The 12,891-nt window shown below is 47.9% G+C and overlaps 1 protein-coding gene across 5 annotated transcripts in view; it reads right to left on the reverse strand.

The window, feature by feature from the left end:
• Positions 1 to 2,716, reverse strand: part of NAXD (NAD(P)HX dehydratase) — a 68,275-nt gene extending 65,559 nt beyond the window's left edge. Inside the window, exon 1 of one of the 5 annotated variants that reach the window (XM_045007921.1) lies at positions 2,572 to 2,716. In XM_045007921.1, the coding sequence (XP_044863856.1) occupies positions 2,572 to 2,638 (67 nt within the window). In that variant the 5' untranslated portion in view covers positions 2,639 to 2,716. The other 4 variants (XM_045007912.1, XM_045007894.1, XM_045007903.1 and 1 more) reach the window with 4 other exon arrangements.
• Positions 2,717 to 12,891: the final 10,175 nt, after the last annotated feature.

Below are 12,891 nucleotides of genomic sequence, written 5' to 3' on the forward strand. Positions count from 1 at the left end.
TACGTCTATTGTATGGGGGATACAGAGGCTATGGGGGTGAATACGGGGGGAGGGATTCCCCTCCCGGCGTGCATACGGGGTGGGGCTCCCCGGCCCGGCTGCGGGTACTCACCCTCGGCGGGCGGCACGGGGATGGCGAACGGGGGGCACTCCACCTTGATGGGGTGCTCGGCGTAGGACGAGCACTCGCCCGAGTCCTCGGTGAAGTGGTCGTGGGGGGACTCGAGCTCGGCGTCCTCGTCGAGCTCGGTGTCGGGCTCGCGGCTGTTGCGGGGGGTGCCCGGGGTGGGCGGCCCGGCGGCGAGCTGGGCGCTGTCGGCGGGCTGGGCCAGCGGCTCGGGCGCGCTGTCCGGCCCGCCCCGGCAGCTGAGGATCCGGTCCATCTCGTCGTAGTACTTGCAGATCTTGCGGGCGTGCCCGTTCTTCTTCAGCCCGTCCCGGGCCTGGTAGTACTGGCGCTTGAGGCCCTTGATGCGGATGCGGCACTGCTCCGGGGTGCGCTCGAAGCCCAGCTCGGCCAGGCGGCAGGCCACGTCCCGGTACACATGGCTGTTCCGAAAGTTCCCGTCCAGCGCCGACTGCACGTCGGCCTCGCCCCAGATCTCCAGCAGCGCCCGCGTCTCCAGGTCGGACCACAGGAAGCCCCGCGTGTTGGTGATCATCCTCGGCCGGCCGGCCGGCGCTGCAATGGCCGCGCACCCGGGGAGGGGAGGGAGGGGGGTAGCGCCCGCCCGGCCTCGCCTACAGCCCCGGCGGCGCAGCGGCGAGTGGCGGAGAAGCGAGCGCCGGGCCCCGCATCCCAGCCCGGGCCGCCCCCCGCACAAACAAACTTTCCGGCCGCCGCCCGGTCCGGGTCCCCCCCAACCCGCAGCTGCAGACGGAGCCGCGGCCCCGCAGGCGCAGGGCGCCGCCCGCTCAGCCAGTCACCCGGGCGCGGGCGGGGCGCGGGCCCCGGCAGGACGCTGGCTGGGCTGCTAGGCCCCGCTCGCTGCTCATCACACGGCGCCCCCGCCCGCCGCGGCCGGAGCCCCGCACGCTGCCCTCCCCCCTCACACACACACCCAGGGCGCCGCAGGCAGCTCCGCGCCCAGACCCCCCCCGCCCCGCTCCGCCCGGCCCGGCGTCACCGCGCACTGCGCCGCGCGCTACCTCACCCCGCACGCCGGGGCTCAGCCGGGCCGGCCCGCGGCTGCTGGGAGCGGGGCACGCGCCGGAGCTACGAGCGCGCTCGGCCGGGCCAGGGCCAGGGCCAGGCCCGGGCCATGCAGCGGGGCCCGGACCCAGAGACAGCACCTGCCGCTCGAGTCAGGCTGCGGCTGGTTCCTTAAACAACCAACCGGCCCCGGTGGCTGGTCCCCGCAGCCCTGCTCGCTGCAGCTCCTGGCAAACATCCCCCTCCCCGTGCGTCAAGCTCCCGGGGAACTCGCTAGTTTTGTCCATCCTCCTCCTCACGGTAAAAGGCGGGTGTGGGAGTTTTGCGCCTGGGTGTATTATTTTTAGTCCAGACGCACTTGGAGAGGTCACTGCGTTAGGCGACAGGCAAACACCGAGGCCCCGACGCTGAAAACTGGTCCATGGGATGTGGACCCCCTTGTTAAGAGACAGCTCCTTCCCTGAGCAACCGAATCACCTCTTCAGTAATCATCAATATCTTCTTACCAAACACCAGCTCCAAGAAAATAAAGCTTTCCGCTATAGCTCCCCCTGCTATTTACATCTCACGGCTATTTGGACGCTAGTGAGTTTCACTTTGTCGCTGTCACGTTGAAACCCTGGATTGCGAACATGGCAAGGGAAAGCCCCCGTCCAATTGACTAAAGAACAGTTTATATTCATTACACACATTTCCATGTCTACTAGGTTTTATATAAAACGATGAAGGCACGATGTATAGGTTGGACCTAAACATTAGCTAATATTGGTACAGAGCGTTGTAGATGCAAGACACGACTGAAATCGAATTACAACTCATTGCTGTTCTCAGCTAAGGCCCTGTGTCTCACAGCAGGAAGCACAACCCCTTCCTGAGCTCCTTCTTCCAATGCTTTCCGTGGCACTGCTCTGGGAAAACACCCACCCACGCTTTTCTTTCTAATTCCTCCGCGCCGCGCCTGTAAAACCCCGCAGGGGAGTCAGAAGCGTGGGGTGCCCTAAAGAGCATCAACTCCGGGCAACCCAAACCAACAGGCAGTTTGTCTGACGAGTAGAGACCCTGCTTGGATACAGGACGCTTTGCTTTGTCCAGCCGTTCTCAGAAAGCCAGCGACGCACGCCCAGCGCACACCTGTCTGGCCTGTGCCGAGCTGGGAAAGCTTCCGCCATTCGCTTAGGCTGGCTGCAGCTGCCGCCCACACAAAGCTGCGGGCCCCCCAACTCCCTACTGGCGAGACCCCCAGTGGAGAGGGCTTATACCTTCATCATACTGCAGCCAGAAGATCGTAACTACAGCCGAGGCCAGTGCTGCGAGCACACAAGTGGTGACAGTGCCCCTTCCCCAAATCATCTCGGCAGGGGGCCTGGGAACGGCCCCAGCTTGGGCCCCGCACGCCCCGCTCTGCACTCTCCTCTTACCTAGCCACCAAGCGGGGCTCACACCACCTCCTGCCAAACACACAGGCAAGCGCCTGACACAACTCATCAGCGCTGCTTCCGGCTCCGCGCCACCGCGCGCTGCCCGCACAGGCCCGGAGCTCCACGCCTTCCTCTGGGGCACACCCACCAGCGGCAGCCAATCCCGGCTCTAGCCGAGCTCCTGACAGACACGCCAGAGCCTGCTGCCGGCTAGGGCGGAGTGGCCCGCCCTGCTGCGCTTGGGCTCGGGAGGGTGTCAGGGCCTGCTGAGGGCATTTTACCTGCTGATCGATCTAAGGCAATAACTATGCACCAGGAGCCACCTCTCCCACCCCCTGCTGCACAGACTGAGAAACGAGTGAAGGTTTCCCCACTCCTGCTTGAAGTGGAGTGCGAACAATATGATGCATTGGCCAAAAGATAGGTGGAAATGTAGGCAAGAGGGGAACACCTAAACCCAAAGCAAGGAACAACATGGGTAGTTGGATTTTGAAGGGGATCACTGCCCAGTACTAAATCCAGCCCACTCTTCTCCTCCAGAATCCAAAACCAAAGGCAGAAACTGCTTGATTTCCCCCCCCCATTCTGACTTCTTGAGACCTGCTTGGAGCCCAATAGATTGTAAAATCTGTCCTTTAAGAGCCAAAGGATCTGAATTTAGTTTAGGATTGTTGCTTGACAAAAGATTAGGGTTAAAAATCCAAGCCCAGGATGCTGTTAAAATGTAAATGAGATTATTCAAATCAGGATTTACTTTTCATATACAAAATAAATTTATAATATAGGCTTTTCAAGTTGATGGTTTAATTTTTTTTATCCTATAAATTACCTTTTCTGTTTTTTAATTTGATCTCTTCTTTCAAAAAACTCTCTATCTCCCTCCTCTGACCAGGGTTGTCTGTGTGACACTCTGATTTATGAGTGAGAGTCATCTCTAAATTGCTATTAATATCTCTTGGTAGATCATTAAAATGGGATTATTGAAGTACTTCCATTAACTCCAGAACATGCCAGGGTGAATGGAAATGCCACGATTATGGACATCCCTAGCTATATTTCACATATGAAACCCAGGTAACAAATCAAGAGGAGGCTAGCCAGTGAGGTTGAATTTGGCTCATAAGAAATCTGAGACATTAAGGTTCAAGACAGTTTTACTTTCTATCCTGGATTCATGCACAGTTCTACCAAGAATACTTTTGATATCAACTCATATAAACACCTGGTCTAACAACAGGGACAAAGTCAGTACAGTTTTAATGGTTTGGTCAATTCTTATTCTGGTAGGGACAAGGCAAATGATTTTCTCCAGTCATTTTTTTTAAATTTAGGGTCACTGTCAAGTATTAATTATTTTTCGTTGCACTTCCTTAATATAGGTTCTTCGTGTTTGCTATGAATATAAAAAAAAATACCAGTTCGGGCAAATTTCCTCTGTACTCATTTAGCATGAGTAACCTCTTTTTTCCTGAGCTGATGTACAGATTTCATGGCAGCCCAAAAGAAGTCCAATTGCTAATGCGCTTTAGCTATTCCAAGGAATTTGACCCAAGGAATGGAATATTATGCTGTTGAAATACAAAGTTCCAACTCCAGAGTAAACATGTGAGGAACCTGGCATTCGGGGACAGAGGTCATGTAGCCACCTTTGAATCTTGTTACTGATGATCATTTGTCCATTGGGGGGTGAGGAAGAAGAAAATGAGTGTCTGTTGACTCCCATCAAGACATCTCCTGCTTTTAGTATGCAGGATACTGGCAGCTGCACCAAAGAGGTATTTTGTGCTAAATATAAAAGTGATAGATGACAAGATGGGAAGTTGTTAATTACAGAAATGTTTGTTTCTGTGTTTCAATCTTCTGATGTAGCAGGATCCTCTGAAGTCTGTTGATGCAGCAGTGAAAGGTACTCCTCCAGAAGCTCTGTTTCTCAGTTACTTTGGGGTTTTGGGGGAAGGCAACTATAAGCCACCTTTGCACTCCCCATATTCTGAGGCTGTTCAGTGGCTGGCCTGGCACAGACCCAGGATCAGTTAGAGCAGCTTCATTACTGCTCTAAGATACACTCTGCTTCCCATAGATGACAGAGCCAAAGGAGCCTTAAGCAGAACAAAGAATCACCTATAACATGGCCTGCAACTCCACATCTAAGGTTGAGCAAGTGATCCAGGCTCCCTACTCTGGTAGTCGTGGCTGCAAACCTGAATCCACAGAGCACATTCCATAAATATCCCACAATGATTAATGTCCCCTAAGCCCATTTACCCATTTCAAAAGGTTTTATCCAATTGGGTGATAGGGCAGAGAAAATACAATTATTTATAAAACTAGATATAGTCACATCCCCATGGCGCAGTGAGAAAGAGTAACCACAAATGCATTTACTTCAGGTTAATTTTACAGCCTGTGTTTCTTTCTTAGCAACTGGTCCTGATAGTTCCTTCACTTGCTCACTCCCTTTCTCTGATTTCATTTCTCCAGCTCCCTTGCATGCTTTGTACACTCTTCTTCTTAACCTTCATACTGCTCCTCTTTAATTCCTCCTCTGTGACTGGGCCACACTGGCTCTTCCCAGCTCTGGCTGCTGTTGCTGGCTGCACTTTCGTCAGACCTTTCTTTCTCCTCCTTCCATCTACTTCTTCCAACCTTCCTGGAATTTTCTGTCTCCAACTATCTGTCCCTTCTCCAGTTACAGAGTCACCTGACACGTGCTGCTCACTGTTTGACTAGCTTCAGAGAATAAAAACATTGGTCCCTGCAACTTGCTGTTATGCAGAGGGAGAATGGCCACCAATGGCCTACCTAAAAAAGTCTCATTTTTAAGAGCCAGGAAGTATGTCTCACTAAAGATGAAACAATGCAGACAAATGATTGAAGACTTGGGATGGTATTAGTATATGGAAGGAAGGAGTTCTGTCTGTGGGCTGATGCTTACTGGGGACAAAGTGTATACACAGTTGGGATGGAGATAGAATTTCGGCAAGGTATCTCTACCTTTGGAAAATGTTAGCCATTATTTTCTTATGTGTGTCAATTCTTGTCCCTATTCTCAGGCCCCTTATATATTGCTTCCTGACCATGATAACTTTGGACTTTTTTTAAAGTAGGTGCTCACCTGGGTCCTTCCCTTTCCTTAGCTAAACTGTTGTGCAATCCTTGCCATATAAGGGGAGCAGGGACATCAGATGACAAGCGACATGGCCCATTACCATATCTCTCCAGATTCAAAGAAATTGCCAGTCTGTCAGAGAATTTATTTAAATTAATGATATATTCAAAGAGTTTAGACATTTGTATGGAGCAAAGGAATGCAAGAAATAAAAATCCAGTTAGTATACCGCATTTAAAGAATTTACCGCAGGTACAGCCGCTTGCAGCTCCCAGTGGCTGCGGTTCACTGTTCCCGGCCCATGGGAGCTGCGGGAAGCAGCACGAGCTGGGCGAACCATGGCCACTGGGAGCTGCGAGCAGCCGTATCTGCGGACGCTCAGGTAAACAAAGTGTCTCGTGGCCCGCCAGGGGCTTACCCTGAACAAGCTGCAAACCAAGTTTGGGAACACCTGACTTAGGCTAATAAACACCTTTCCCCCCCCTCCGCAACAAAACAAAACAAAAACCCCAAAATGGTGCAGGAGTAAAAAAAGCTTCAGGCAGAAATCCTGCAGCAATCCAGTTTATTGCACGTAATGCAGCATGTATGATTATGTGCCCTGTGGACAGGTGGCATATGTGTGCATTCAGTGCAAGGAGCTCATGGCCCTCAGAGACTGAGTACAGGTTCTTGAGTCCAGAATACCTGAACTGGAGGAGCTAAGGGAGAGAGAAAGGTACATAGATGAGACTTTCTCGGACAGAGTAGAGCGGTCCCACCCTCCACTCTGACAGCCTCTGTGCTGTTGAGGAGGATGAAAATCTTGGGAAAGGAGAATCTCAAACTGGAATGGAGCAAAACATTTGCATAGTTGGGACCCTACTTTTAGATGGATGTCATGGTATTATCCTCTCATACTGAGGATATCTCTCTGTGGGAGGGAATCCCAGTTATTAGGAAGAGACAGGTAATAGTAATGTGGGATTTGATCATTAGAAATATAGATAGCTGGCTTTGTGATAACTGGGAGAACCTCATGGTGAATTGCTTGCCGGATGCAAAGGTTGCAGTTCTCTCAAGACATCTAGGCAGGATTATGTGCAGTGCTGGGGAGGAGCTGGTGATTGTCATACATGTAGGTACCAATGACATAGAGAAAGATAGGAGAGAGGTCCTAGACTTCCATGATAGCATTCTCTGAAATGTTTCCAGTTCCCCACACAGGGTCAGTTAGATAGGCAGAACTGCAGAGTCACAATGCATGAATGGGGCGAGGAGGAGGATTTTAGGTATATTAGGAACTGGGGAACCATTTGGGAAAGGAGGAATCTATACAGGAGGGATGCACTCTACATAAACCAAAAGGAAACCAGATTGCTGGCATGTAACATTAAAAATGTTATAGAGTAGTTTTTAAACTAAGGGCTTGGGGAAAGCCAACAGGTACAGAGGAGCACACAGTTCAGACAGAAGTATCCTATAGGGAAGGATATATTAATGGGGATCTCTCCATAGGCGCCAACTTTTCCTGGCGCCAGTGGGTGCTAAACCCCCCCAGCCCTGCCCCAACTCCACCCCTGCCCCACCCCCTCCCGCCTCTGTCCTGCCCCCATTCCAACCCCTTCCCCAAAGTCCCCACCCCAACTCCTCCCCCTCCCTGACCCTATTGGACCCCTTCCACAAATCCCCACCCTGGTCCCGCCTCTTCCCTGAGCATGCCACATTCCCCCTCCTCCCTCCTAGCGCTTGCCGCCACGAAACAGCTGTTTCACATCAGCAAGCACTGGGAGCTAGGGGGAGAAGTGGAGCTGCAGCGCGCTCAGGGGAGAAGGTGGAGGTGAGCTGGGGTGGGGAGCTGCTGGTGGGTGCAGAGCACCCAACAATTTTTCCTCGTGGGTGCTCCAGCCCCGGAGCACCCAGAGAGTAGGCGCCTATGGATCTCTCTCTCTCTCTCTGTCTTTATCCTAGTAAAGAGAAGAGAATAGAAGTTGATAAAGTACAGCTAGGAACTGAACAGAAACAGTCAAATGAAAAAGAGTCCCATTCAATTACATCACATGAAGGCAGACAACTAAAAAGTGATACATCTTACAAGTGCTTGTATACAAATGCTAGAAGGCTAAACGCTAAAATGAGTGAACTTGAGTGCCTGGTATTAAATGAGGATATTGATATAATAGGGATCACACAAACTTGGCGGAGAGAGGCAATTCTTAATTTAATCCAAAATGGAGCACAGGATCTGGTCAAAGAGATGAATATAGTTGAACTGCTAGCTAGTCAATATCAACCATTATATAATTAAATTTAACATCTCTGGTGTGGAGAGCAAATACCAAAGAAGCCATTGCAAAGAAGCTAAATGAATTCTTTGGTTTGGTCTTCACTGCAGAGGATGTGAAGGAGATTCCTACACCTGAGCCCTTCTTTTTAGGTGACAAATCTGAGTAACTATCCCAGATTGAGATGTCAGTGGAAGGGGCTGTCTGTGACTTCATGTTTAGGCTGTTATAGTGGCTGATGAGATTACACTTGATAATTGGTTGGCAAAATCTAAGTATAGAATTCACTACCAATTTGGGATTTGTGCCCTGGTTCTTAACAGTCTGCCCTGAGGTTGGTACTCATACTGTTGAGTCATAGCAGGCAGCTTTCTCGTAAGGTCAATAACTAGATTTTATGTATTATTTATTTGTATTTTGATAACGTATCAGTGATCAGAGCCCCATTGTTCTACATACTGTACACACATATAGGGAAAATATGGCCCCTGCCTTGAAAAACAACAACAAAACACCCCCAAAACTTTAAATTCAATTAAGACAGAGACACTCAAAATGATGGGGCAGATCCTCTAGTGTTATAAATTAGTGTAAATTCACTGGCATAATTTACACTAGGGCCCGGATCCTGCAAACATGCACCTATTTAACATTATTACCATGAGGAGACAATGGGTATGTCTACATTGCAGCTTGGAGGGTGCTTCTCAGCTCGGGTAGGCAGATACACACTAGCTCTGCTCGAGCTAAAGTTCTAAAAATATCAGTGCAGCTCGGGGTAGAATGGGCAGTGGCTCAGGCTAGCCACTTGAGTAGGTACCAAGGGGGTCCAGGTGAGTTTGTACTCAGGCAGTCAGCCCAAGCGGCTGCCCATGGTATCCCTGGCTGCACTGCTGTTTTTAGTGTGTCTGTTTACCCATGCTAGAAGCACACTTCCAGCTGCACTGTAGATTGACGATAATGTTTGTAGGATCAAGTCCTACCTGAGGATCTGGTCCAATCAGTATAATAATAGTAATAATAATTAATAAATATAAATACACTTCCATGTATATAGTCATTTCTATTGGAGGAAATCAAAGCTTTTTAAAAACTTCTATGAATCTGTTTTCACAAGTTGAATGAGAAATTGGGAAATATTATTATCCCAATTTTTATATATGGAGAAACTAAGGGACAATGAGATTATGGCCAGAGTTTTCAAAAGGTTCTGTAGTTTGCCCAAGTTCCTATAGAAATTCTGAGGAAGAGCTAGGAAGTGAACCCAGATCTTCTGATTTGCAGTCATATGCTTAAGCCACAAGGCCATCCTTCCCTAAATAAGGAGAGCATAAACTCTGTGCTCATTTCAAATGTCATAAATTAGTCTTATAAATTTTTCTGGCCAAACTATCATAATCGGGTACACTGCATCTTTTTTAGCTACTAGGAAGTGGTTCAGCACATCTGTGTTTATTTTCTGAATTTTTGTCCCTTTGGCCTGAATGGTTAGCCAGGATTCAGGACCTGATTGTTTCTGTAGCGAGGAGAAATTGATGATATGAGTCGGGTATTTCTTTAGTGCAATCCTGTTTAATTGCAAAGAATAAACACATAGTCCTATTTCCCTGAGCACAGTTAGAAACAAACACAATAGCACAAGTCTGCCTGTCCAGTCAATTCTGTGTCCCATGGACCTCTGTCTCTCTGCTTCCTCGTTACAGGATGACTGTTTCTCTCAAAAACGCAGCAAAGAGTCTTGTGGCACCTTATAGACTAACAAACATTTGGGAGCATGAGCTTTCGTGGGTGAATACCCACTTCGTCGAATGCATGCTGTTTCTCTCGAGTGTCTGGACTTTCTTTTCTCACACACACAACTTGCCTAACAATCCCCTATTTCCTGTGTTTTGCCACCAGTCTTAGAGAAACTCCTCAGACCACATGGTTTAGCAGCCCTGTTCAGGCTTCCATATGGCTGACTGCTTTGGGCAGTAGCTCCAGTTGTCTCCAGCTGTCTACTCCTGGGGGAATTCTGCGGCACTGCACAATGCAGAATTTTGCAGAAATTAACATTGTGTGCGAAGAATTTCCTTTCCCCCATAGAAATGGGCTGCAGTGTGCTAGCCATCCGTAGGGGACAGTGGACTTGGCAGAGCCCAGCTTATACATGGAAGACACTGCTGGGGGAGGGAGAGGGAGCTAGAGAGTTCCTGGCAGATGCAGTTCCCAGCATGCTCTGAAGGAAGGAGAGGATGGTGTGCAGGAAATTCTGTGTAAGCCTGGAACTGAGCATCAGGATGTTTTTCCCTCTGGATCCCTGGGCTCCGGGGAAGAGGGCGATGGGTGTCTGGATAAGGGGGTCCCCACAGCTGGGCTCTGGGGAGGGATGGGATGTGGGTATCTGGGCTGGGGACCCACACGGTTAGGCTCTGGGGAGGCAGGGATTTGGGTGTATTGGCTCAGGGGGCCCGCAGGTAGGCTCTGAGGGGGAGGGGTTGTGGGTGTCTGGCCCCTCGGCTGGGTTCTGGGAGGGAAAAATGAGGCAGAGAAACAGGAATTGGGTTGTCATGGGGTTTCTTTATCTCTACTTCTAGGGGAATTTTTGTGTGTGTCTGTATTGTTACAGACATACTTGCTGACATGTATTTTGAAATAAATTACCAAAATAATTGAAACTGGCATGATTATGTAGTGTTATTTTGACAAATAAAATTTGCAGAATTTTAAAATATTGTTCACAGAATTTTTAAATTTTTGGTGCAGAATTTTTAATGTTTTGGCACAGAGTGCCCCCAGGAGTAAGCTCTCTCTCTTCATAAAGGGGCTTAATGCTTCTTCCATTTAGCCTGAAAGAAGGATGGTTAGCACATCTATTAGCTTTTACAAGGTCTGTAGATCAAGGGCCTGCTTGTTGGCAGCTATTAATACCCTTCAGCATAACAAAATGTAATCCTTCCTGCTGCTAAAGTATTTGATCACATTTGCCAAATAAACACACCCACTAGCTCAAACATTGGTCATATTTTAAATGATCTCACGCAGGAACTAATTCATTTGTTCAGCTATTAACTTGGTCCCAGCCATCAATTTTGCTATAACATAACATAATCCCTTTATTGAAGCTGGACTCCTAATATGTGTTTTTGACATTAAGGCAGTTTAAGATCAAACTGGATATTCTCTCACTTTGAAAAGGGCCCACTTAAAAGGAGCCAGGTAAAGGCTAAGGTTCTTTGGGCCTTATCCTACAGCCGCTGACTTCAATCAAATGCTTTATCTTTCACAAACCACTGTCTACCTGATTGATCAAAGGGAGTCTTTCTACTGAGGTCAAAGAAAGCCCCTTTCTCTTTGGCTGGTTAAACTACTCTGCCTATGCTCAGTAGCCTGATTTGCAATCAAAGAATGAGTTTACTGTTAAATAATTTCAGATTACCAGTACAGACATCTTCATAACATTATTACTGAAAACAAAGCAAGGAAAAGTGATGAACAAAGATGTAGACAATCCAAATGTTAATTATTGACATATGTAGAACTAAGGATTTTGACTAGGAATATATTGCTGCCAGATCAAGAAGCGTATTTCTACAGAAGATATACTTAGTATAAATTCATTGGCCAGGGAATAATGTCAGTTTAGTCTTTATGAGATTTCACAGCCATTCAGTTTAATAATTTGTATATTTTGAGCAGTGTAACTGAGAGCAGAATTTTGCCTATCTGGTTGTTTTTCACAAGGATTGCCTGCACGGCTGATAGTTGAACTGTGTACTGATATTATATCTCATTTACTAACGAGAATATGTTAAATTGTTAAATCAAATCACTATCAGGATTAAATCTGCTACCTTGAATAGTCCCTTACAATATGTTCTAATTACTTATGATAAACAAGCTGTTTCACTTTCTATTTTGCTGTAATGCTGGATCTACCTTTTCCAGACCTGAAGAAGAGCTCTGTGTGGCTCAAAAGCTTGTCTCTCTCACAACAGAAGATGGTCCAATAAAAGATATTACCTCACTCACCTTGTCTCTCTGCTAGCAACATATGTCATACTCAGACAAGATGTACTTAATTAGTAATTAATTGTTCGACTATGAATGTTGGTATTAGAAACAATGGGTCATCCTTAGTTTAAGTCCACAGAAGTAATTCGATTTACACCAGTAATGCATTGCACCAGAGGGGCTAAGGGATGAATGAGCATGAAGACAGAACTACATTCTTCCCCACAAGAATGGTTCCTCCAATACTGGATTGAGCCACTTTGATTAGTGAGTGTGGAAGAAACATGTGCTGCTGCCTGTGGCATATCTTTTACAGAGAGATTTAAGATTTCAGTCTCCTGTGTTGTTGATTTGTTATCTCTCTTGGGTAGTAATTGCACAAATATATACATATGAATATAGTCTCTATCATGAAGTATAACCTCTCTCTTCTTTTCCTCTTTTTAATCCAGTTTGGCTTTTTTAACCCATTCGTAGTCTTAAATCAAGTTTACTATTTGTCCTGTTTTAAGATGAACTCACCCAGAATCCATCTCATAAAGTGTGTAAGGGTATGTCCATACAGCAAAGAAAAACCCATGGCTGGCCCATGCCAGCCGACTTGGGCTCATGCGGCTTGGGATGCCGGGCTGTTTCATTGCTGTGTAGACATACCCTAAATTATGCCTATTCTAAACCCTCTCAACTGTAAGTAATGTATGCAAATGAGAGAGTGCCTTATACACTTAGCCCAGATCCTGAAAGGTATTTAGGCTCCTAACTTCCACAATGAACCTTTGAGGATCTGTGCTTTCACTCATTTGGCATTCCTGGGTTAATCTACACCAGTGTTTCTCAAACTGGGGTTGCCGCTTGTGTAGGGAAACCTCCTGGCGGGCCGGGCCGGTTTGTTTACCTGCCCCATCCGCGGGTCCGGCCGATCGCGGCTCCCACTGGCTGCAGTTCACTGCTCCA

Source organism: Mauremys mutica, chromosome 1, assembly GCF_020497125.1.
Source record: "Mauremys mutica isolate MM-2020 ecotype Southern chromosome 1, ASM2049712v1, whole genome shotgun sequence".
Taxonomy (NCBI): Eukaryota; Metazoa; Chordata; order Testudines; family Geoemydidae; genus Mauremys; species Mauremys mutica.